Genomic DNA, 26,533 nt, shown 5'->3' on the forward strand with positions numbered 1-26,533 from the left:
ACTTCTTCTATATAAACTGGGTGGTTCAAGCCCTGAATGCTGATTGGCTGAAAGCCGTGGTATATTGGCCAAATACCACACCCCCTCAGGTCTTATTGCTATTATATACCACTTGTGAAGGTACTTTCCAGAGTGTGCAGTATTTTTGTTTAAAAACCAGCGATCCCATCTCCTATATCCCACATCTCACTCCATTGGTTTAGGATTGATTTGAACTGCCATCGCCCACTGCCAAGCCCTCTCCTAGTAAATACATCTTCAATTACATAAACAGTCCATCCTGCAGTCAATCTCTCCGAGGCGTGGATTATTCGGAGGGGTGTGGTTTGGAGTGGGGTGGGAGAGGGCGTTTTGGAGTGCAGCTTGCCTTCTCCTTTATTGTGGAAGTCCATTTCAAGGATGTCAACCCTAGCCCATTAGTTTGGATAATGAGCCCTATAAAGCACATTTATAACTCTTGACATAACAAGCAGTGAGATTCCCCACCGTTTCCCCTCTATCTGAGACGAGCAAGGCAGTAAGGTCACACTGCCGCTGCTGCTCAGAGAGGTCGGGGGTGCAGAGAGGACTGGGGGCTCTGAGAGGACTGGGGGCTCTGAGAGGACTGGGGGCTCAGAGAGGACTGGGGGCTCTGAGAGGACTGGGGGCTCTGAGAGGACTGGGGGCTCTGAGAGGACTGGGGGCTCTGAGAGGACTGGGGGTGCAGAGAGGACTGGGGGCTCAGAGAGGACTGGGGGCTCAGAGAGGACTGGGGGCTCAGGGAGGACTGGGGGTGCAGAGAGGACTGCAGGCGCAGAGAGGACTGCAGGCGCAGAGAGGACTGGGGGCGCAGAGAGGACTGGGGGCGCAGAGAGGACTGGGGGCGCAGAGAGGACTGGGGGTGCAGAGAGGACTGGGGGTGCAGAGAGGACTGCACCCAGTTTCCCCCCCAGCTAACTCAGATGGCACCAATCTGGCTAATTTTGTGGGTTCTGTTTTGTGCTGGCATTGTTTTGTTAATAAAAGAGACGGCATCCAGCTCTGGATTTTCTTATAAAGATGAGTGAATCGGCCCAGGCCATTTGGATGTGTGTTTTGACGTTGGTGCATTGAGAAGCTGCCAAAACAATACTTCTCTTTTGTGCTGGACTATGGACTGTAATGTTCTTAGGCACAGATGCCAACTCCCTTTCCTGACAGAGGTCTTTCATTAAACCTGTGTCATGAATCATACATACAGCTAAGTTTCACGGGTGTTTGTTATAACAATGACGTTTTTATTAAGCGTTACCCCTTTTTATTTTTATGTGTTTTTCAATGGATGTAAATGAAAACAGCAGCAACATATTTTCACTAGGCCCATTTCATTCAGTTTTTCCTTGTTCCAGGTGCAAAACTGTGATTGACACTCATGGCCAGAGAATCAGTTGCAGTCACTTTGTGGTGGAACATGACTACATCGGGGCAGACCAGAGGAAGAACACCTATTCCAGGTGAGATTGGCTTCCAGTACTCCTCATCACCTTCCCTTCATATTCGTTGATGCTGCTCTCACTCACTGTTTCAGGCTTCATTTAGTGAGAACAGTGCATAGCCTACATAGAGGTGGCATTTCTCCTTGCAGTCAACTTGGTAGGAGGGTCTCAATGCCGATAAGAGGGATCTTTCCTCAGGTCTTTATGTTGTGGGACAGTTTCAGTGGCGTCATGGTGAAAGGGCTGATTATCCCAGACACACTCCACAGACCCAGCTGCAGGTGACTGGGCTCTGCTCTGCTCTGCTCTGCCCACCACACCGCTCCTGCCTGCCTGTCTGTCTGTCTGTCTGTCCGTCCGTCCGTCCGTCCGTCCGCCCCCCGCCAGCCCGCCCGCCCACCAGCCCGCCCGCCTGCCTCCATCAATGGAGACCTTGACATTTACACCACTGACCCCAATTAGAGCATGACTAATGCTCTTAAAGACAGCAGCGCAGAATGACAGGCCCGGCTGGCCAGAACCAACCCAGCCACTGTTCTGTTGTAGCATGGCCTAGACTGGACTGTCTCACAGCCAAAATCTACCACAACAAAGAACAGAGATAAAAGGAAAACAGTGCAGTAATAATCTAATATTGGTGCTGCTGTTTTTCTTATGTCCTCCCTCACATTTCCTCTCTTTCATCCATCTTCTCATTTCACAGGCAGATATCCAGAGCGGTTCTTGTCACAGACCGGTCAGTTCTGCCGTTGGAATCGGACCAGCAGGTAGTGAGTGTACAATTCCTCTCCATACAGCTCATCCCCTGTGCCTCTCCATACAGCTCATCCCCTGTTCTGTCCCATACAGCTCATCCCCTGTGCCTCTCCATACAGCTCGTCCCCTGTTCTGTCCCATACAGCTCATCCCCTGTTCCTCTCCATAGAGCTCATCCCCTGTTCTGTCCGATACAGCTCATCCCTTGTGCCTCTCCATACAGCTCGTCCCCTGTTCTGTCCCATACAGCTCATCCCCTGTTCCTCTCCATACAGCTCATCCCCTGTGCCTCTCCATACAGCTCATCCCCTGTTCCTCTCCATACAGCTCATCCCCTGTGCCTCTCCATACAGCTCGTCCCCTGTTCTGTCCCGTACAGCTCATCCCCTGTTCCTCTCCATACAGCTCATCCCCTGTTCCTCTCCATACAGCTCATCCCCTGTTCCTCTCCATACAGCTCGTCCCCTGTTCTGTCACATACAGCTCGTCCCCTGTTCTGTCACATACAGCTCATCCCCTGTTCCTCTCCATACAGCTCATCCCCTGTTCCTCTCCATACAGCTCATCCCCTGTGCCTCTCCACACAGCTCATCCCCTGTGCCTCTCCATACAGCTCATCCCCTGTTCCTCTCCATACGGCTCATCCCCTGTTCTGTCCCATACAGCTCATCCCCTGTTCCTCTCCATACGGCTCATCCCCTGTTCTGTCCCATACGGCTCATCCCCTGTTCCTCTCCATACAGCTCATCCCCTGTTCCTCTCCATACAGCTCATCCCCTGTGCCTCTCCATACGGCTCATCCCCTGTTCCTCTCCATACAGCTCATACCCTGTTCTGTCCCATACAGCTCATCCCCTGTTCCTCTCCATACGGCTCATCCCCTGTTCTGTCCCATACAGCTCATCCCCTGTTCCTCTCCATACAGCTCATCCCCTGTTCTGTCCCACACAGCTCGTCCCCTGTTCTGTCCCATACGGCTCATCCCCTGTGCCTCTCCATACAGCTCGTCCCCTGTTCTGTCCCATACATCTCATCCCCTGTTCTGTCCCATACAGCTCATCCCCTGTTCCTCTCCATACAGCTCATCCCCTGTTCTGTCCCATACAGCTCATCCCCTGTTCCTCTCCATACGGCTCATCCCCTGTTCCTCTCCATACAGCTCATCCCCTGTTCTGTCCCGTACAGCTCATCCCCTTTTCCTCTCCATACAGCTCATCCCCTATGCCTCTCCATACAGTGAGACTTTATGACATATTCAAAGGGCACACACATACATTTAAATTCAGAAATCCAGTGTGGCTTAGCGGTATTACTGCCAGGTCTGCACTTTAGCTACTTGTGTTGTTTTGCATTGCATTCTATTTTGTGCTCGATCAGATTTGTATAGATTCTTGGTCCACGTCCAAGAACAACAAAACATCAGAGCTGATTTGAGAGATCATTACAGTAGTCGTGACATGCAGCTGTCTACCATGAAGATCTCAAATCCATTGTGAAAAAAGTAACCAGTTCAATGAAAGCTCCCTAATGCTGTTTGTTGTGACTGGTTTAGAATTTGATGAACTAATCTTACTGGCTGGAGAATGGGAATTGACATGCTAGCATTAGGTACGCTAATTTGAGTGCCAGTCTTCAATATGAATATGAAAAACATGGAATAATGGTTTAGAACACGCTGAAAGAAATCTGATCAATCCAATTCCCTAAAGTGTCTGCATAAAGAATATATATCCATAGAATTTTCATCCCTCTTCGTGACACAAGTTTGGTTTTCCGGCTGAAATCCGTCTTTGAATATCACTCAGAAAGAAGACAGGGAAAACCGTGTGTAATTTCTGCTCATTAGGTAGGAGGGGGAAGATGAAATTAATTTCTGTGTCTTGACACAGTGTGGAAATGGAATATTACATGACTGTGTGACAAAACGGAATTAAATATTCACTCTCTTTTTAATTAGCTGTTGGATGGTCCTGTGGAATGACAGTGTGGACCCAGGCAGATACAAAGGGAGATTGGCCCTGCTCTTTCTCTGTCCCCTGCTCTCTCCCCACATGGGATACACTGACTTTGCTTCCTTAAATTTGTCCACTTGATTAAAAAGGAGTGATTTCACTTCGGCCTCAGCCAGAAGGACGTTATAGTAACATCCACAGGATTTATATAAAAGGATTACAGGGATCCATTACTTAGATCTGAAGTTTGGTAATAGGCTTTAGGATTGTCTGGCAGACTTTATCAGGTCTACGTGTGTAGGTGCTGTACTTCTGTCTGTCTGTCTGTCTGTCTGTCTGTCTGTCTGTCTGTCTGTCTGTCTGTCTGTCTGTCCTGTCTGTCTGTCCTGTCTGTCTGTCCTGTCTGTCTGTCTGTCCTGTCTGTCTGTCCTGTCTGTCTGTCCTGTCTGTCTGTCTGTGTGTCTGTGTGTCTACTATAGATCTCCCTGGTCACTGTGCCTCCCGTGGAGCCTGGCGGTCCAGTGGTGCGTCTCAGAGCTCTGCTCTTCCACCATGACCTGCATGCCAGGCACCTGTGAGTCCAGCTGCACCCCACCACCCACCGCCCAGGACAGGGGATAAGACGGAAGGAGAGAGGGGGTGAGGGGGTGGAAGTGATATTAGACAGAGCCATTTACATAGAGGGCCGTTGTTTTAGAAATGTAATTCCATGATGCTTAGACGAGGCAGTGTTTCTGGCCGACCAGGTGACATCAGGGTTGTAAGGCAGACTAGAATTAATGGAGAAAATAAGACAGAAAACCAAGATTGAGGGAAGTAGGTCGGGTGAGTGAATGATAGTGTTCCTGAACCTTCCATCTCCTGTTTGTGTGTGTGTAGGGTTTTGGGTCAAACAATAAATCCCCATTTTCCATTTGAATTGTGGTGACAGTGATGATGATGATTATATCGCTAACTGTATAGTTATTTATGAGTGTTATTGTTTTTAGCAATCCTGGTATTATTTCCCAGTCAGTCATCATACTTAGATAGATGAGCAATGGTGACGTCTGTCCAGTGGCCATCTCCATGGGGTTGGGGGGGGACTCCTCAGAACTTCTCCACTCCCTCACTCTGGGGAATTTGTGTGTGTGTGTGTGTGTGTGTGTGTGTGTGTGTGTGTGTGTGTGTGTGTGTGTGTGTGTGTGTGTGTGTGTGTGTGTGTGTGTGTGTGATGGATAGCTGGAGTGTCCCTTAAGTAATGTAGTTCTACCTGAGTGGATCAGTTGAAATCATGAGATGATGATGACAGGCGTGCGATACACACACACACACACACACACACACACAAAAGGAGAGGGACATATTTTATATCATTAATCTGCATTGAACAATGCTTGCAGAGTTTACAGTTTACAGATTATCAATTTATACTGATGAATATATACCAGACCAATTTCATCTCCAAAATGGCGTAGCAATGCAGACGTGTTTTTGTTCATCCTGTCACGCCCTGACCTGAGAGAGCCTTTTTATGTCTCTATTTAGGTTTGGTCAGGGTGTGATTTGGGTGGGCATTCTATGTTTTGTATTTCTTTGTTTTGGCCTGGTATGGCTCTCAATCAGGGACAGCTGTACTTCGTTGTCGCTGATTGGGAGCCATACTTAGGTAGCCCATTTTCCCACCTGTCCTTGTGGGTAGTTAACTTTGTTTGTGGCACTTTGCCCTGTAAGCTTCACGGTCATTTTGTATTGTTTATTGGTTTTGCTGGCGATATTCAATAAAGAGAAAAATGTGAGCTCACCACACTGCACCTTAGTCTACTTCATCCGACGGTCGTGACAGAACTACCCACCACCAAAGGACCAAGCAGCGTGGCCAGGAGAGGCAGCCCCAAGATTTTTTTTTGGGGGGGGGCACATGGGACGGTCGGCGGAGCCGAGGATGGAAGCAGAGACAGTGAAGGAGTTGATGGGGAGATTGGAGGAGAGAGCTATGAGAGAGCTGCCATGTTGGTGCATGAGGCACGACATTCGCCCTACGGAGCGTGTCCTCGAATTGATGACAGCTGAGTCAGCTCTCCATACTCGTCCTAAGGTGCGTGCTAGCCATCTGGGGAAGACTGTGCCAGCCCCACGCACCCGGCCTCCTGTGCGCCTCCCCAGCCCTGCACGTCTTGTGCCAGCTTGGCGCTCCAGACCTCCAGTGCGCCTCCACAGCCCGGTGAGTCCTGCGCCCGCTCCACGCACGGTTTCCCCAGTTCGCCTGGAGAACCCAGTGCGGCCTGAGCCAACTCCCCGTGCTTACCGTGGCGAGCATTTGATTGGTCAGGCCCCGGGCTATGGGGTGATGCGCACGGTGTCGAGGCCGAGCATCCACAGGCCGGTGTGCTCGGTGCCAGTGTCCCGAATTTGCCGGGGGGAAGCGGGCACCCAGCCAGTACGGGTGGTGCCAGTCCTGTGCTCGAGACCGCCAGTGCGCCTCCACGGCCCAGTGTATCCGGTGCCTGCTCCCAGAGCCAGGCCTCCTGCAAGTCTCCCCAGCCTGGTGAGTCCTGTGACTGCTCCCAGAGCCAGGCCTCCTGCGTGTCTCTCCATCCGGGTGAGTCCTGTGCCTGCTCCTAGAGCCAGGTCTCCTGCAAGTCTCCCCAGCCTGGTGAGTCCTGTGCCTGCTCCCAGAGCCAGGTCTCCTGCATGTCTCCCCAGCCTGGTGCGTCCTGAGCCAGAGTCGCCCGCCTGTCCGGCGCTGCCGAGTCACCCGCCTGTCCGGCGCTGCCAGAGTTGCCCGCGGCAAGTGGCCCGCGGCAAGTGACCCCGCTCTAGAGGTGCCACCAAAGTGGGGTGAGCCAGTGGTGGAGCGGGGTCTGCGTCCCGCTCCAGAGCTGCCACCGCGGAGAAATGCCCACCCAGACCCTCCGCTATGGGTTATGGTTTTGCCACCAGGAGTCCGCACCTTTGGGGGGGGTTACTGTCACACCCTGACCTGAGAGAGCCTTTTTATGTCTTTATTTAGGTTTGGTCAGGGTGTGATTTGGGTGGGCATTCTATGTTCTATTTTCTATGTTTTGTATTTCTTTGTTTTGGCCTGGTATGGCTCTCAATCAGGGACAGCTGTACTTCGTAGTCACTGATTGGGAGCCATACTTATGTAGCCCTTTTTCCACCTGTCCTTGTGGGTAGTTAACTTTGTTTGTGGCACTTTGCCCTGTAAGCTTCACGGTCATTTTGTATTGGTTTTGCTGGCGACATTCAATAAAGAGAAAAATGTACGCTCACCACGCTGCACCTTGGTCTACTTCATCCGACGGTCGTGACACATCCTCTCGTGTACTTTTGTATTTTCCGTCTTTTTTTGTATACATTTCAAGTTTATTTTCAATCTCTTTTCCATTATCAATTAATTATACCTTCCGGTAACCTGCCTCACCCAATGTGTTACTGTCACGACTTCCACCGAAGTCGGTTCCTCTCCTTGTTCGGGCGGCGTTCGGCGTCGCCGGTCTTCTAGCCATTGTGGATCCACTTTTCATTTTCCATTTGTTTTGTCTTGTTTTCTTACACACCTGGTTTTCATTTCCCACATTAAGTCTGTATTTAACCCTCTGTTCCCCCTATGTCTTTGTGTGGAATTGTTTGTTGTAAGTGCTTGCGCACATGTTTACTGGTGCGCGACGGGTTTTGTACCCATGTTTGTTATTCTTTATGCCGTTGGTTTTGCAATTAAACTGCTCCGGCTATTGCCTAGTTCTGCTCTCCTGCGTCTGACTTCCCTGCCACCAGTTACGCGAACCTTACAGTTACGGAACCGCTATTCTTTTCAGACCTTATAGCCAGAACTCTATCGGAAGCTAGCCATCAGGAGCTAACCAGCTAATTAGCTACTAGATATTTAGTCATTGCTAGCCACTGCTAGCGGCCTTTACCTTCTGCACAGACACCAACCCTTTTTTAGCCTGGATAATACTTGCCAGCCTACCACTATCGGACTGTTTCTCCACTACAATGCCGGATTCCTGCCGTAAACCCTGTACCAATACACCTGATCTTCACAGCTAGCTAGCTGCCACCGAGTGACCCAGCCCTGCAGCTAGCCCTGAGCCAGGCCCACCTCCCGGTCTACTCAGTGTTCACCCGGACTCCACCAAACACGGCTAGAATCCACTACTCCAACGGTTCCTTGCCGTAAGCTCTGGACCCTGGCACTGGATCATCGCTGCTACCGAGTGGCTATAGTGGCTAACGCCCCTACCCTGAAGCTAGCACCAGGTAGCCGCAAGCCAGGCGCATCTCCCGGCTAGCAAAGGAAATTACTACAACAACAATACCTCTCTCACCATCTGGCTTGGACCCCTTGTCGACACGGCGCCCCATCGTACCACCCGACTGGTCTGCCGACGAATACTCCATCCGCTGTGCCTGCAACCGGCCTCTGTCGGACGTCGGAGCAGACGCTTCAACTAGCCCCGGCCTGCTAACTTTAAACGCTGTGTCTCCTGCGTGCCAGCGTAGTAACAAACACCCCACGGCTTCCCTGCTCCATCTATTGCTGTTCACTGGACCCTATGATCACTTGGCTACATAGTTGATGCCTGCTGGACTGTTCGTTAATCATGGTACTCCATTCTGTTTATTTTTGTTTATCTGTCGGCCCCAGCCGTGAACTCAGGCCCTGTGTGTAGCTAACCGACCCTCTTTGCCCATTCATCGCCATTTTACCTGTTGTTGTTGTCTTAGCTGATTAGCTGTTGTGGTCTTACCCGTTGTCTTAGCTAGCTCTCCCAATCAACACCTGTGGCTGCTTTATGCCTCGCTTTATGTCTCTCTCAAATGTCAATATGCCCTGTTTACTGTTGTTTAGGATAGTTATCATTGTTTTAGTTTACAGTGGAGCCCCTAGTCCCACTCTACATGCCTCAGATTCCTCCTTTGTCCCACCTCCCACACATGCGGTGACCTTACCCAGTATAACCAGCACATCCAAAGATCAAATCAAATCAAATTTATTTATATAGCCCTTCGTATATCAGCTGAAATCTCAAAGTGCTGTACAGAAACCCAGCCTAAAACCCCAAACAGCAAGCAATGCATGTGAAAGAGGCACGGTGGCTAGGAAAAACTCCCTAGGAAAAACTCCCTAGAAAGGCCAAAAACCTAGGAAGAAACCTAGAGAGGAACCAGGCTATGAGGGGTGGCCAGTCCTCTTCTGGCTGTGCCGGGTGGATATTATAACAGAACATGGTCAAGATGTTAAAATGTTCATAAATGACCAGCATGGTCAAATAATAATAATCATTGTAGTTGTCGAGGGTGCAACAAACACGTCCGGTGAACAGGTCAGGGTTCCGTAGCCGCAGGCAGAACAGTTGAAACTGGAGCAGCAGCATGGCCAGGTGGACTGGGGACAGCAAGGAGTCATCATGCCAGGTAGTCCCGAGGCATGGTCCTAGGGCTCAGGTCCTCAGAGAGAAAGAAAGAAAGAGAGAAAGAGAGAATTAGAGAGGGCATATTTAAATTCACACAGGACACCGAGAATACTCCAGATGAAACAGACTGACCCTAGCCCCCCGGCACATAAACTACTGCAGCATAAATACTGGAGGCTGAGACAGGAGGGATCAGAAGACACTGTGGCCCCATCCGATGATACCCCCGGACAGGGCCAAAGATGTAACCTTTCTTATCATCACTCGGTACCTGGACTTACCCCCACTGTACCCGCATCCCACCATACCCCTGTCTGCACATTATACCCTGAATCTATTCTACCACGCCCAGAAATCTGCTTCTTTTATTCTCTGTCCCCAACGCACTAGACGACCAGTTTTGATAGCCTTTAGCCATACCCTCATCCTACTCCTCCTCTGTTCCTCGGGTGATGTGGAGATAAACCCAGGCCCTGCGTGTCCCCAGGCACTCTCATTTGTTGACTTCTGTAATCAAAAAAGCCTTGGTTTCATGCATGTTAACATCAGAAGCCTCCTCCCTAAGTTTGTTTTACTCACTGCTTTAGCACACTTCGCCAACCCTGATGTCCTTGCCGTGTCTGAATCCTGGCTTAGGAAGGCCACCAAAAAAATCTGAGATTTCCATACCCAACTACAACATTTTCCACCAAGATAGAACTGCCAAAGGGGGAGGAGTTGCAATCTACTGCAGAGATAGCCTGCAAAGTTCTGTCATACTTTCAAGTTCTATGCACAAACTGTTCGAACTTCAAATTTAAAAAATGCATCTCTCCAGAAATAAGTCTCTCACTGTTGCCGCCTGTCATAGACCCCCTCAGCTCCCAGCTGTGCCCTGGACACCATATGTGAACTGATATCCCCCCATCTGTCTTCAGAGTTCCTTCTGTTAGGTGACCTAAACTGGGATATGCTTAACACCCTGGCAGTCATACAATCTAATCTAAGGAACCCACCAGGTACAACCCTAAATCTGTAAATATGGGCACCCTCATAGATATTATCCTGACCAACTTGCCCTCCAAATACACCTCTGTTGTTTTCAATCAAGATCTCAGCAATCACTGCCTCATTGCCTGCATCTGCTATGGGTCCGCGGTCAAACGCCCACCCCTCATCACTGTCAAATGCTCCCTAAAACACTTTTGCGAGCAGGCCTTTCTTATCGACCTGGCCCGGGTATCCTGGAAGGATATTGACCTCATCCCGTTAGTCAAGGATGCCTGGTCGTTCTTTAAAAGTAACTTCCTCACCATCTTAAATAAGCATGCCCCTTTCAAAAAATGTAGAACTAAGAACAGATATAGCCCTTGGTTCACTCCAGACCTGACTGCCCTTGACCAGCACAAAAACATCCTGTGGCGGACTGCAATAGCATCGAATAGTCCCCGCGATATGCAACTGTTCAGGGAAGTCAGGAACCAATACAGGCAGTCACTCAGGAAAGCAAAGGCTAGCTTTTTCAAACAGAAATTTGCATCCTGTAGCTCTAACTCCAAAATGTTTTGGAACACTGTCAAGTCCATGGAGAACAAGAGCACCTCCTCCCAGCTGCCCACTGCACTGAGGCTAGGTAACACGGTCACCACCGATAAATCGATGATGATAGAAAATGTCAATAAGCATTTCTCTACAGCTGGCCATGCTTTCCTCCTGGCTACCCCAACCCCGGCCAACAGCTCTGCCCCCCCCCCCTGCAGCTACTTGCCTGAGCCTCCCCAGCTTCTCCTTCACCCAAATCCAGATAGCAGATGTTCTGAAAGAGCTGCAAAACCTGGACCCGTACAAATCAGCTGGGCTAGACAATCTGGACCCTCTCTTTCTAAAACTATCCGCCGCCATTGTTGCAACCCCTATTACCAGTCTGCTCAACCTCTCTTTCATGTCGTCTGAGATCCCTAAAGATTGTAAAGCTGCCGCGGTCATCCCCCTCTTCAAAGGGGGTGACACTCTAGACCCAAACTGTTATAGACCTATATCCATCCTGCCTTGCCTCTCTAAAGTCTTCGAAAGCCTAGTTAATAAACAGATCACTGACCATTTCGAATCCCACCATACCTTCTCCGCTGTGCAATCCGGTTTCAGAGCTGGTCACGGGTGCACCTCAGCCACGCTCAAGGTACTAAATGATATCATAACCGCCATCGATAAAAGACAGTACTGTGCAGCCGTCTTCATCGAACTGGCCAAGGCTTTCGACTCTGTCAATCACCGTATTCTTATCGGCAGACTCAATAGCCTTGGTTTCTCAAATGACTGCCTCGCCTGGTTCACCAACTACTTTGCAGACAGAGTTCAGTGTGTTAAATCAGAGGGCCTTTTGTCCGGACCCCTGGCAGTCTCTATGGGGGTGCCACAGGGTTCAATTCGCGGACCAACTCTTTTCTCTGTCCACCTCTATGCAGATGACACCATTCTGTTTACTTCTGGCCAAACGAGCTTCAATGCCATACAACACTTCTTCCGTGGCCTCCAACTGCTCTAAAACGCTAGTAAAACCAAATGCATGCTTTTCAACCGTTCGCTGCCTGCACCCGCCCGCCGGACTAGCATCATTACCCTGGACGGTTCTGACCTAGAATATGTGGACAACTACAAGTACCTAGGTGCCTGGCTAGACTGTAAACTCTTCTGACAGACTAATATTTAACATCTCCAATCCAAAATCAAATCTAGAATCGTCATTCTATTTTGCAACAAAGCCCCCTTCTCTCACGCCGCCAAACTTACCCTAGTAAAACTGACTATCCTACTTATCTTTGACTTCGGCAATGTCATCTACAAAATAGCTTCTAATACTCTACTCAGCAAACTGGATGCAGTCTATCACAGTGCCATCCGTTTTGTTACCAAAGCCCCTTATACCACCCACCACTGCGACCTGTATGCTCTAGTCGGCTGGCCCTTGCTACATATTCGTCGCCAGACCCACTGGCTCCAGGTCATCTATAAGTCTAGGTAAAGCTCTGCCTTATCTCAGCTTACTGGTCACGATAACAACACCCACTCCAGCACGCGCTCCAGCAGGTATATCTCACTGGTCATCCCCAAAGCCAGCACCACCTTTCCTTCCAGTTCTCTGCTGCCAGTGACTGGAACGAATTGCAAAAATCGCTGAAGCTGGAGACTTATATTTCCCTCACTAACTTTAAACATCAGATATCTGAGCAGCTAACCGATCGCTGCAGCTGTACATAGTCCATCTGTAAATAACCCCCCCAATCTACCTACCTCATCCCCATACTGTTTTTATTTACTTTCTGCTCTTTTGCACACCAGTATCTCTACTTTCACATCATCATCTGCTCATTTAAAACCTCTTGACGGTCTCGTCCCGTAAGCGGGGCGAACATCCAGCGAAAAACTCCTATCGACATTAGCATAACGAAATTTAATATTTTTTCTTTTTCAAATATAGGACTGTCACATATCGTTTTATAGATACACCTCTCCTGAATCGACCCACGTTGTCTGATTTCAAAAAGGCTTTACAGGAAAAGCAAAACATTAGATTATGTTAGAGGAGTATATCATAAAAGTAGCCACATAGCCATTTTCCGACCAACCACATGCATCACAAATAACCAAAAAACAGCTAAATGCAGCACTAACCTTTTACAAACTTCATCAGATGACACACCTAGGACATCATGTTACACAATGCATGCATTCTTTTGTTCGATAAAGTTCATATTTATATATAAAAACAGCATTTTACATCGGCACGTAACGTTGACTAACTATTTTCCCTCAAATGCATCCAGGGAAACAGTGCTACAATTTACTCAATTACTATTCGAAAACATTTTTAAAATATAATATTGTCATTCTAAGATTTATAGATGAATATCTCTTGAAAGCACCTGTAATACCAGATTTAAAAAGAACTTTACTGGGTAATCACACTTTGCGATAAAAGGGGATGCGATACTCAGAAAATTACCTAGTAAATACAGCTCTGCGCCATCTTGGAACAATCGCATATCACATCTAGTCTTGTATACTATTGTCAATAATCCCTTACCTTTGGTTGTCTTCATCAGAAAGCACTTCCAGGTATCCCAGGTCCACAACAAATGTATTTTCGTTCGAAAAAGTTCATCCTTTATGTTCCATTAGCTTGTTGTTGTTAGCGCGTCTGAAGGCTGATCCAAAAGCTCCGTCGGGCGCGGGACAGCTATTTCGACAAAAAACATTTTTTTCCCATTTAGGTTCATTCAAACATGTCAAACGTTGTATAACATAAATCTTCAGGGCCTGTTTCAACAAGAGAGCCAATAAGATTCGAGGGGGACGATTGTATTGTGTTTCAAAACGTTTCGAAAGGGGAGGGTAGACAGGGCCGCCGGCGTCATAATGGTGATGGCCCTCCTCATGTGACCAATTTCAACAGCGTCTCATTCATTCAGTTTCCACAGTAGAAGGCTCAAACCACTTTGTAAAGACTGGGGACATCTAGTGGAAGCAATAGGAAGTGCTCAATGAACCATAGCTCACGGTGTGATTAATAGGCAAAGATGTGAAGTTGAGTCCACAATTCAGAATTCCACATCCTGTTACGATCGGTCTCGGGGTTTTGACTGCCATATGAGTTCTGTTATACTCACAGACACCATTCAAACAGTTTTAGAAACTTTAGGGTGTTTTCTATCCACAAGTATTAATTATATGCATATCCTAGCTTCTGAGTTTGAGTAGTAGGCCGTTTAAAATGGGCACGATTTATTTTCAAAATGCGCTGTGGCGCCCCCTATCCTAGGGGAATGCCCTGCTAAATTGTAATTACTTCGCTACCATGGCATATTTATTGCCTACCTCCTCACGCCATTTGCACACACTGTATGTAGACTTTCTTTTTTTCTATTGTGTTATTGAATGTACGCTTGTTTATTCCATGTGTAACTCTGTGTTGTTTGTGTCACACTGCTTTGCTTTATCTTGGCCAGGTCGCAGTTGTAAATGAGAACTTGTTCTCAACTAGCTTACCTGGTGAAATAAATAAAATAAAAATTCTGAGTGTCTTCCTCAATGGCACCTTGGCCTCCTGGGATTTTAACTAGCAACCCTATGGGAACAATGGTGTTGTGCCATTTCAAATAGAACATTAGCCACGAAATGAGCTGTCTTAACAGTAAGGAGTTCTCTCCCTGGGTACTTTAAAACTTAAAAGCCTGTAGACAACACATATGCACCAGATACTCCATCTCCTTCGGTCATTTTCCACAGAATAAACATCAAGTGTCTCAGTCGACAGCCCTGCTGTACAACAGAGACAGAGTAGTGTCTGTCCTCTAGACAGAGTAGTGTCTGTCCTCTAGACAGAGTAGTGTCTGTCCTCTAGACAGAGTAGTGTCTGTCCTCTAGACAGAGTAGTGTCTGTCCTCTAGACAGAGTAGTGTCTGTCCTCCCGACAGAGTAGTGCCTGTCCTCCCGACAGAGTAGTGCCTGTCCTCCCGACAGAGTAGTGTCTGTCCTCCCGACAGAGTAGTGTCTGTCCTCCCGACAGAGTAGTGTCTGTCCTCCAGACAGAGTAGTGTCTGTCCTCCCGACAGAGTAGTGTCTGTCCTCCAGACAGAGTAGTGTCTGTCCTCCCGACAGAGTAGTGTCTGTCCTCCCGACAGAGTAGTGTCTGTCCTCTACACAGAGCAGTGTCTGTCATCCCGATAGAGTAGTGTCTGTCCTCTAGACAGAGTAGTGTCTGTCCTACCGATAGAGTAGTGTCTGTCCTCCAGACAGAGTAGCAGTGTCTGTCCTCTAGACAGAGTAGTGTGTGTCCTCTAGACAGAGTAGTGTCTGTCCTCCCGACAGAGTAGTGTCTGTCCTCCAGACAGAGTAGTGTCTGTCCTCTACACAGAGCAGTGTCTGTCATCCCGATAGAGTAGTGTCTGTCCTCTAGACAGAGTAGTGTCTGTCCTCCCGATAGAGTAGTATCTGTCCTCCAGACAGAGTAGTGTCTGTCCTCCAGACAGAGTAGTGTCTGTCCTCCAGACAGAGTAGTGTCTGTCCTCTAGACAGAGTAGTGTCTGTCCTCCCGATAGAGTAGTGTCTGTCCTCCAGACAGAGTAGCAGTGTCTGTCCTCTAGACAGAGTAGTGTGTGTCCTCTAGACAGAGTAGTGTCTGTCCTCCAGACAGAGTAGTGTCTGTCCTCCAGACAGAGTAGTGTCTGTCCTCCAGACAGAGTAGTGTCTGTCCTCCAGACAGAGTAGTGTCTGTCCTCCCGACAGAGCAGTGTCTGTCCTCCCGACAGAGCAGTGTCTGTCCTCCCGACAGAGCAGTGTCTGTCCTCCCGACAGAGCAGTGTCTGTCCTCCCGACAGAGTAGTGTCTGTCCTCCCGACAGAGCAGTGTCTGTCCTCCAGACAGAGTAGTGTCTGTCCTCCCGACAGAGCAGTGTCTGTCCTCTAGACAGAGTAGTGTCCCAGTGTGAGGAGAGTGTGACACGTCCTCTGAGCTGCATCTTGGAGCACTGACGTTCCCTATGTCCATGGACCCTATGGCAATGACGCACCGCGTATCCCACTGGGGAGAACCTGTATCTGCCAAACCCTCCCAAACCAGCACGGGACAGTTAGGAGCTATCGGGTTCCCTTTCAATCCTCAAACCTGCCACCATTGACATAGTGTTCAGCGTACTGCCCTCCAGGAGGGGAGCTGAACCCCCTCTGAGGTCCAACACCATACATCCAGAGCCCAGCTCCCTCCAACCCACCCTCTCTGGCCACTTCTCATGGAATAGTCCCTGCCATGCTGCGGAGGAGAAACTGAATCCCTACATCGGCAGTGTGTTAAGGAACAGGTTGTTTGGGAGCTGACTATGGAGGGTAATTAGACAATGTTCCATCTCTTTAGGGAAGGTTCGTCTCACTCTCTACAGGACAGATGGAAAATGGGCTGATGTAGTCATGGAGAACATCTGCTAATGAGGAGCCGATGATATTCTGCTTGGCTAATAATACAGGGTTGTATTTGTGTGTACATGCACCTGACGTGTTCCTCCTGCTCTGCCTCTGCCCAAGAAGACTTGGCTCCTGTGGTGTCCAGGCTGTTCTACACACCAGCTAGTCCTGGAGAGGAACCTACGGAAGGTAAACTAGGAAACTCTCATCTGACTCTCATCTCTCTTGATTGATTTCCATATCATCACCTTCACCGTCAATACTTGATACAAAATAATGTGCGTTTCTAAGTAGCTCATAATATCCTTTCTTAAAGAAGAGAGATCTGGCTGGTTTGTAGTTGGGTGAGACTGCACTGACATTTATCGGGGTTGCATGGAGACATTATCAGTAATAACAATGATTGATATTGATGGCTGCGTGCCAGACTGGCATCAGGCTGTTGTCCCATTGATTCCATTACCTTCTGTCAGGCTCTGCTTGGTTCCTTGATAGTAAGTTAGCACATGACCTCAGATAGAACCTCCTTATTACAAGAAATGATGGAAAAACTGTTTCAACATGTCTCTGTGGAGATGTTTTTATAGACCTAGCTATATCCTTAGGGGTTCATTCCTTGTTGTGAAGATGCAATGTTTTGGTCAACGTTGTCATTTTTTCCCCCTAGGTTTTGGACCAGTTTAATTTCACCTACAGAACAGAGCAGAGCAGAACAGAAGGATACAAGTCCACATGCCACATCCATACAAGGAATTTGGTTCCAATGAGACACAATATTTCTTTAGCAAGAAATTCTATGGAAATCCGTAATATTTGATTAGCTCCAGGATCTCATTTAGCCTGCACTCAAAATGTATGTTTCCATCACCTCATGGGGAACACATTTGCTTCTAGAACCCATAACTTTTGCCATATTGAATGTGTTTTGCTATTTTGGATTTGAAACCTATCATGTCTACATGCTATATCTAATATATTGGAGTAGTCAGTAGTTTTACTGAGGCAGGGATCTGTTTGGCAAGTTAAGGCTTTTCTCAAGCCAGAAGCAGCTCCATTCTGACCCAAACCAACACCGAGGTTCACAATCGCCTCTTGAATCCATTTCATTGTTTTACTACTGTTTACTTCCAGCTGTGAGACAATGTCATCATGAAAGTGACAGACGTGATTGAAATCCCTCTCCTTTTCTCCTCTTTCTCTTTAATCCTCCACATCTCTTTTTGTGTCTCATCGTCTCTCTCCATCTTTCTCTGACATATCTCTTTCCCCCGCCACATCTCTGTTTCTGTCTCGTCTCTCTCCTCTCTTTCCCTGACGTTCTCTTTCTCCCACCACATCTCTGTTTCTGTCTCGTCTCTCTCCTCTCTTTCCCTGACGTTCTCTTTCCCCCTCCACATCTCTGTTTCTGTCTCGTCTCTCTCCTCTCTTTCTCTGACGTTCTCTTTCCCCCACCACATCTCTGTTTCTGTCTCGTCTCTCTCCTCTCTTTCCCTGAAGTTCTCTTTCCCCCACCACATCTCTGTTTCTGTCTCGTCTCTCTCCTCTCTTTCCCTGACGTTCTCTTTCCCCCGCCACATCTCTGTTTCTGTCTCGTCTCTCTCCTCTCTTTCCCTGACGTTCTCTTCCCCCCGCCACATCTCTGTTTCTGTCTCGTCTCTCTCCTCTCTTTCCCTGACGTTCTCTTCCCCCCGCCACATCTCTGTTTCTGTCTCGTCTCTCTCCTCTCTTTCCCTGACGTTCTCTTCCCCCCGCCACATCTCTGTTTCTGTCTCGTCTCTCTCCTCTCTTTCCCTGACGTTCTCTTTCCCCCACCACATCTCTGTTTCTGTCTCGTCTCTCTCCTCTCTTTCCCTGACGTTCTCTTTCCCCCACCACATCTCTGTTTCTGTCTCGTCTCTCTCCTCTCTTTCCCTGACGTTCTCTTTCCCCCACCACATCTCTGTTTCTGTCTCGTCTCTCTCCTCTCTTTCCCTGACGTTCTCTTTCCCCCACCACATCTCTGTTTCTGTCTCGTCTCTCTCCTCTCTTTCCCTGACGTTCTCTTTCCCCCACCACATCTCTGTTTCTGTCTCGTCTCTCTCCTCTCTTTCCCTGACGTTCTCTTTCCCCCACCACATCTCTGTTTCTGTCTCGTCTCTCTCCTCTCTTTCCCTGACGTTCTCTTTCCCCCACCACATCTCTGTTTCTGTCTCGTCTCTCTCCTCTCTTTCCCTGACGTTCTCTTTCCCCCACCACATCTCTGTTTCTGTCTCGTCTCTCTCCTCTCTTTCCCTGACGTTCTCTTTCCCCCACCACATCTCTGTTTCTGTCTCGTCTCTCTCCTCTCTTTCCCTGACGTTCTCTTTCCCCCACCACATCTCTGTTTCTGTCTCGTCTCTCTCCTCTCTTTCCCTGACGTTCTCTTTCCCCCACCACATCTCTGTTTCTGTCTCGTCTCTCTCCTCTCTTTCCCTGACGTTCTCTTTCCCCCACCACATCTCTGTTTCTGTCTCGTCTCTCTCCTCTCTTTCCCTGACGTTCTCTTTCCCCCGCCACATCTCTGTTTCTGTCTCGTCTCTCTCCTCTCTTTCCCTGACGTTCTCTTTCCCCCGCCACATCTCTGTTTCTGTCTCGTCTCTCTCCTCTCTTTCCCTGACGTTCTCTTTCCCCCGCCACATCTCTGTTTCTGTCTCGTCTCTCTCCTCTCTTTCCCTGACGTTCTCTTTCCCCCGCCACATCTCTGTTTCTGTCTCGTCTCTCTCCTCTCTTTCCCTGACGTTCTCTTTCCCCCGCCACATCTCTGTTTCTGTCTCGTCTCTCTCCTCTCTTTCCCTGACGTTCTCTTTCCCCCGCCACATCTCTGTTTCTGTCTCGTCTCTCTCCTCTCTTTCCCTGACGTTCTCTTTCCCCCGCCACATCTCTGTTTCTGTCTCGTCTCTCTCCTCTCTTTCCCTGACGTTCTCTTTCCCCCACCACATCTCTGTTTCTGTCTCGTCTCTCTCCTCTCTTTCCCTGACGTTCTCTTTCCCCCACCACATCTCTGTTTCTGTCTCGTCTCTCTCCTCTCTTTCCCTGACGTTCTCTTTCCCCCACCACATCTCTGTTTCTGTCTCGTCTCTCTCCTCTCTTTCCCTGACGTTCTCTTTCCCCCACCACATCTCTGTTTCTGTCTCGTCTCTCTCCTCTCTTTCCCTGACGTTCTCTTTCCCCCACCACATCTCTGTTTCTGTCTCGTCTCTCTCCTCTCTTTCCCTGACGTTCTCTTTCCCCCGCCACATCTCTGTTTCTGTCTCGTCTCTCTCCTCTCTTTCCCTGAAGTTCTCTTTCCCCCGCCACATCTCTGTTTCTGTCTCGTCTCTCTCCTCTCTTTCCCTGACGTTCTCTTTCCCCCGCCACATCTCTGTTTCTGTCTCGTCTCTCTCCTCTCTTTCCCTGACGTTCTCTTTCCCCCGCCACATCTCTGTTTCTGTCTCGTCTCTCTCCTCTCTTTCCCTGACGTTCTCTTTCCCCCGCCACATCTCTGTTTCTGTCTCGTCTCTCTCCTCTCTTTCCCTGACGTTCTCTTTCCCCCGCCACATCTCTGTTTCTGTCTCGTCTCTCTCCTCTCTTTCCCTGACGTTCTCTTTCCCCCGCCACATCTCTGTTTCTGTCTCGTCTCTCTCCTCTCTTTCCCTGACGTTCTCTTTCCCCCTCCACATCTCTGTTTCTGTCTCGTCTCTCTCCTCTCTTTCCCTGACGTTCTCTTTCCCCCACCACATCTCTGTTTCTGTCTCGTCTCTCTCCTCTCTTTCCCTGACGTTCTCTTTCCCCCTCCACATCTCTGTTTCTGTCTCGTCTCTCTCCTCTCTTTCCCTGACGTTCTCTTTCCCCCACCACATCTCTGTTTCTGTCTCGTCTCTCTCCTCTCTTTCCCTGACGTTCTCTTTCCCCCGCCACATCTCTGTTTCTGTCTCGTCTCTCTCCTCTCTTTCCCTGACGTTCTCTTTCCCCCGCCACATCTCTGTTTCTGTCTCGTCTCTCTCCTCTCTTTCCCTGACGTTCTCTTTCCCCCACCACATCTCTGTTTCTGTCTCGTCTCTCTCCTCTCTTTCTCTGACGTTCTCTTTCCCCCGCCACATCTCTGTTTCTGTCTCGTCTCTCTCCTCTCTTTCCCTGACGTTCTCTTTCCCCCGCCACGTCTCTGTTTCTGTCTCGTCTCTCTCCTCTCTTTCCCTGACGTTCTCTTTCCCCCGCCACGTCTCTGTTTCTGTCTCGTCTCTCTCCTCTCTTTCCCTGACGTTCTCTTTCCCCCACCACATCTCTGTTTCTGTCTCGTCTCTCTCCTCTCTTTCCCTGACGTTCTCTTTCCCCCTCCACGTCTCTGTTTCTGTCTCGTCTCTCTCCTCTCTTTCCCTGACGTTCTCTTTCCCCCACCACATCTCTGTTTCTGTCTCGTCTCTCTCCTCTCTTTCCCTGACGTTCTCTTTCCCCCACCACATCTCTGTTTCTGTCTCGTCTCTCTCCTCTCTTTCCCTGACGTTCTCTTTCCCCCGCCACATCTCTGTTTCTGTCTCGTCTCTCTCCTCTCTTTCCCTGACGTTCTCTTTCCCCCGCCACGTCTCTGTTTCTGTCTCGTCTCTCTCCTCTCTTTCCCTGACGTTCTCTTTCCCCCGCCACGTCTCTGTTTCTGTCTCGTCTCTCTCCTCTCTTTCCCTGACGTTCTCTTTCCCCCACCACATCTCTGTTTCTGTCTCGTCTCTCTCCTCTCTTTCCCTGACGTTCTCTTTCCCCCACCACATCTCTGTTTCTGTCTCGTCTCTCTCCTCTCTTTCTCTGACGTTCTCTTTCCCCCACCACATCTCTTTCTGTTCCCCTTTTCTTTTTTCTCTTTCACCCCATCTCTGTTCCTGTGTGTGTGTGTGTGTGTGTGTGTGTGTACACTTGTATGCGAGGTGGTCAGGTAGTAGGCCAGCGCAGTGAGTGTGGGGCCCTGCTCTGTGACGCCACCCTTTTTATCACAGGAAGGAGGTAGTAGTATTTTAATTAAAATGTCAGGACAAATACTGTGAGAGTTATTGAGGATGAATCACTAGATAAGGAGAGCAGTGGGCCAGAACAGGTCAAAGAGACAAAGTCACCTGGCTGACTGGCTGAAGGCTCTTCATTCATCCACTGGGTAGGAGATGTGGTGGGGGATTGGAAGGGGGGGCTCAGCAGGGGCTGGAGCAGTTAATGAAAGGTCCACATATACACTACCGGTCAAAAGTTTTAGAACACCTACTCATTCAGGGTTTTTCTTTATTTTTACTATTTTCTACATTGAAGAATAATAGTGAAGACATCAAAACTATGAAAGAACACATATGGAACCATGTAGTGACCAAAAAAGTGTTAAACAAATCAAAATATATTTTATATTTGAGATTCTTCAAATAGCTACCCTTTGCCTTGATGACAGCTTTGCACACTTTTGGCATTCTCTCAACCAGATTCACCTGGAATGCTTTTCCAACATTCTTGAAGGAGTTCCCACATATGCTGAGCACTTTTCTGCTTTTCCTTTACTCTGCGGTCTGACTCATCCCAAAACCATCTCAATTTGGTTGAGGTCAGGGATTGTGGAGGCCAAATCATCTGATGCAGCACTCCATCACTCTCCTTCTTGGTAAAATAGCCCTTACACAGCCTCAAGGTGTGTTGGGTCATTGTTCTGTTGAAAAACAAATGATAGTCCCACTAAGCTCAAACCAGATGGGATGGTGTATCGCTGCAGAGTGCAGTGGGAGCCATGCTAGTTAAGTGTGCCTTGAATTCTAAATATATCACAGACAGTGTCACCAACAAAGCACCCCCACACCATAACACCTCCTCCTCCATGCTTTATGGTGGGAAATATACATGCGGAGATCATCCTTTCACCCACCTCACGTCTCACAAAAGCACGGCGGTTGGAACCAAAAATCTCACATTTGGACTCCAGACCACCGTTCTAATGTCCATTGCTCGTGTTTCTTGGCCCAAGCAAGTCTTTTCTTCTTATTGGTGTCATTTAGTAGTGGTTTCTTTACAGGAATTCGACCATAAAGGCCTGATTCACACAGTCTCCTCTGAACAGTTGATGTTGAGATGTGTCTGTTACTTTGTGAACTCTGTGAAGCATTTATTTGGCCTGCAGTTTCTGAGGCTGGTAACTCTAATTAACTTATTTTCTGCAGCAGAGGTAACTCTAGGTCTTCCATTCCTGTGGCGGTCCTCATGAGAGCGCTTGATGGTTTTTGAGACTGCACTTGAAGAAATGTTCAAAGTTCTTGAAGTGTTCCGTATTGACTGACCTTCATGTCTTAAAGTAATGATGGACTGTCATTTCTCTTTGCTTATTTGAGCTGTTCTTGGCATAATATGGACTTGGTCTTTTACCAAATAGGGCTATCTTCTGTATACCACCCCTACCTTGTCACAACACAACTGATTGGCTCAAACGCATTAAGAAGGAAAGAAATTCCACAAATTAACTTTTAACAAGGCACACATGTTAATTGAAAGGCATTCCAGGTGACTACCTCCTGAAGCTGGTTGAGAGAATGCCAAGAGTGTACAAAACTGTCATCAAGGTAAAGGGTGGCTGTTTGAAGAATCTCAAATATAAATATATTTTGATTTGTTTAACATTTTTGTGATTACTACATGATTCCATACGTGTTATTTCATAGATTTGATGTCTTTTGAACTTTCAAGAAGCAAAGTCGTACTTGCTACATCATCATGATGATGGTGATGATAATAATAATGTAAAAAATCATATGATTCTTGAATAATTTATGTTATAAATGCCTCATGAGCTTAGTTCAACTGTCGTACCCCATCAGAACCCAAAATATAACCTTGTTTCACTGCTATGTTTGTAAACAAAACAAATGGAAACAAACACTGTTTAGCCTCAAAACATGGTTAGAACTATAATTTTGATATCATGGATGGTCTGTCCTTGCATCCATATCGCTGTCTGAGTTTGAGTGGTTACATTTCTCTTGCTTTTTAACCAAAAGGGGTGGGGAATGTGATTTGTTATTGTTTCAACTCCTGATTCCAACTTTAAGAATGATTGCCAGAAGAGAGTGTTGGTGTGTAGATGTGTGTTGTGGTGTAGGGTGGTAGGCCTCCCAGGCAGAGAGCTGGCTGATATTTGGGGCTGTGGAGCTAGAAGGCACAGCTCAATGCTAATCTGACTTTTCTCACATCTGTGATGGGGCTGTGCATGTGTGTGTGCATGTGCGTGTGCGCGTGTGTGAGTGAAAAACTAGACAATGATGTCTAACAAGGTGTGTATCTGGTCAGGAGTGTGTTGGTGTGTATCTGGTCAGGTGTGTGTTGGTGTGTATCTGGTCAGGAGTGTGTTGGTGTGTATCTGGTCAGGTGTGTGTTGGTGTGTATCTGGTCAGGTGTGTGTTGGTGTGTATCTGGTCAGGTGTGTGTTGGTGTGTATCTGGTCAGGAGTGTGTTGGTGTGTATCTGGTCAGGTGTGTGTTGGTGTGTATCTGGTCAGGAGTGTGTTGGTGTGTATCTGGTCAGGAGTGTGTTGGTGTGTATCTGGTCAGGTGTGTGTTGGTGTGTATCTGGTCAGGAGTGTGTTGGTGTGTATCTGGTCAGGAGTGTGTTGGTGTGTATCTGGTCAGGAGTGTGTTGGTGTGTATCTGGTCAGGTGTGTGTTGGTGTGTATCTGGTCAGGAGTGTGTTGGTGTGTATCTGGTCAGGAGTGTGTTGGTGTGTATCTGGTCAGGTGTGTGTTGGTGTGTATCTGGTCAGGTGTGTGTTGGTGTGTATCTGGTCAGGAGTGTGTATCTGGTCAGGTGTGTATCTGGTCAGGTGTGTGTTGGTGTGTATCTGGTCAGGTGTGTGTTGGTGTGTATCTGGTCAGGTGTGTGTTGGTGTGTATGCGTGGACAGACAGAGGGGTGTAGGGGACAGTGTATTCTGCTACTCTCCTAATGAACTAAATCACTCCGCTACCCACGGCAGGAAAATAACACCTATTATGATTGTTTGACATTTTGGTAATGATCAAACTGACACTTCAGACTGACACCTTTTTCTCTCTCTTTCTTTGGGTACCTTTTTTTGATCCCAGGCTTTTTAAAGAGTAATGATATAGAATGACGGTTTTACACTCTGAAAACCTGCAGCCTTCTGACAGCTCCAAATCATCCTCTCTTGTTTTGTTGGACCGCTTTAAGTCTCACTCACTGGCCGATCAAAGAGTGTCAAGAAACACTTTCCGTGTGCCATGGTCGGCAAACCAAATGTCACCCCATTTACAGAAATCATAGTTCCTTACAAATAAGCTGTGTTGAAAGGAGTCTGTGAAGTTCCCTTTCTCTCCTCACACACTGACTAAAATATTCCTACAAAACTAAATTGACACAATTATGGCTGAGTATTTCTACACGAAAATATGAATTGCATTAATGATTAAATTGCTCACTGTCACAGATACCATGTTGTCTCGTACTTCAGGGTTTTGTTTCAATGGCAGACATGAGCTGCATATGTATAGCAGCAATATACACTATATACACCTTCTAGGAAGGCTTTCCACTAGAGGTTGGAACATTGCTGCTGGGACTCGGAGTGTGGCGGGCACTGATGTTGGGCGATTAGGCCTGGCTTGCAGTCGGGGTTTCAATTCATCCAAAAGGTGTTCGATGGGGTTGAGGTCAGGGGTCTATGCAGGCCAGTCAAGTTCTTCCACATTGATCTCGACAAACCATTTCTATATGGATCTTGCTTTGTTCATGGGGGAATTGTCATGCTGAAACAGGGAAGGGCCTTCCCCAAACTGTTGCCACAAAGTTGGAAGCACAGAATCGTCTAGAGTGTCATTGTATGCTGTAGCGTTAAGATTTCCCTTCACTGGAACTAAGGGGCCAAGCCAGATCCATGAAAAACAGCCCCAGACCATTATTCCTCCTCCACCAAATTTTACAGTTGGCACTATGCGTTCGGGCAGGTAGCATTTTCATGGCGTCCGCCAAACCCAGATTCGTCTGTCGGACTGCCAGGTGGTGAAGCGTGATTCATCACTCCAGAGAACGCGTTTCAGTTATTGACAGTTACTTTTGATTTTGACCCCCCCTTTGTTCAGGGACACAGTATCCATTTCTGTTAGTCACATGTCTGTGGAACTTGTTCTGTTTATGTCTCAGTTGTTGAATCTTGTTATGTTCATACAAATATTTACACATGTTAAGTTTGCTGAAAATAAACTCAGTTGACAGTGAGAGGACGTTTCTTTTTTTGCCAAGTTTAGAAACATGATTGAATATTGTACATAATAAACTCAGCCAAAAAAGAAACGTCCTCTCACTGTCAACTGTGTTCATTTTCAACAAACTTAACATGTGGAAATATTTTTGAACCCCCCCTGAACAAAGGGGGGTTCAAAATGAAAAGTAACAGTCAGTATCTGGTGTGGCCACCATGTGCATTAAGTACTGCAGTGCATCTCCTCCTCATGGACTGCACCAGATATGCCAGTTCTTTCTGTGAGATGTTACCCCACTCTTCCACCAAGGCACCTGCAAGTTCCCGGACATTTCTGGGGGGAATGGCCCTAGTCCTCACCCTCTAATCCAACACGTCCCAGACGTGCTCAATGGGATTGAGATCCGGGCTCTTCGCTGGCCATAGCAGAACACTGGCATTCCTGTCTTGCAGGAAATCACGCACAGAACGAGCAGTATGGCTGGTGGCATTGTCATGCTGGAGGGTCATATCAGGATGAGCCTGCAGGAAGGGTACCACATGAGGGAGGAGGATGTCTTCCCTGTAATGCACAGCATTGAGATTGCCTGCATTGACAATAAGCTCAGCCCGATGATGCTGTGACACACCGCCCCAGACCATGACGGACCCTCCACCTCCAAATCGATCCTGTTTCAGAGTACAGGCCTTGGTGTAACGCTCATTCCTTCAACGATAAACACGAATCCGACCATCACCCCTGGTGAGACAAAACCGCGACTCGTCAGTGAAGAGCACTTTTTGCCAGTTCTGTCTGATCCAGCGACGGTGGGTTTGTGC

At 48.0% G+C, this 26,533-nt stretch overlaps 1 protein-coding gene across 1 annotated transcript; it reads right to left on the reverse strand.

Moving 5' to 3' along the window:
- Positions 1 to 541: 541 nt before the first annotated feature.
- LOC115202645 (golgin subfamily A member 6-like protein 22) lies at positions 542 to 20,116 on the reverse strand. The gene is made up of 2 exons (XM_029766726.1): positions 17,936 to 20,116; positions 542 to 874 (listed from the first exon to the last, which is right to left on the reverse strand). The coding sequence occupies exons 1-2, from the start codon at positions 20,114 to 20,116 to the stop codon at positions 542 to 544; spliced, it is 2,514 nt and encodes an 837-aa protein (XP_029622586.1).
- Between the last annotated feature and the right edge of the window lie 6,417 nt (positions 20,117 to 26,533).

Source organism: Salmo trutta, chromosome 12 (genome assembly GCF_901001165.1).
Source record: "Salmo trutta chromosome 12, fSalTru1.1, whole genome shotgun sequence".
In the NCBI taxonomy this organism is placed as follows: Eukaryota; Metazoa; Chordata; class Actinopteri; order Salmoniformes; family Salmonidae; genus Salmo; species Salmo trutta.

Bases quoted from the DNA above. Each gene is read 5' to 3' on its own strand.
- LOC115202645 (XM_029766726.1), bottom strand. From the start codon at position 20,116: ATGTGGCGGGGGAAAGAGAACGTCAGGGAAAGAGAGGAGAGAGACGAG. The intron at 875-17,935 runs GTCAGAGAAAGA...CTGCACCCCCAG, and splicing joins TGTGGTGGGGGAAAGAGAAC to TCCTCTCTGCGCCCCCAGTC.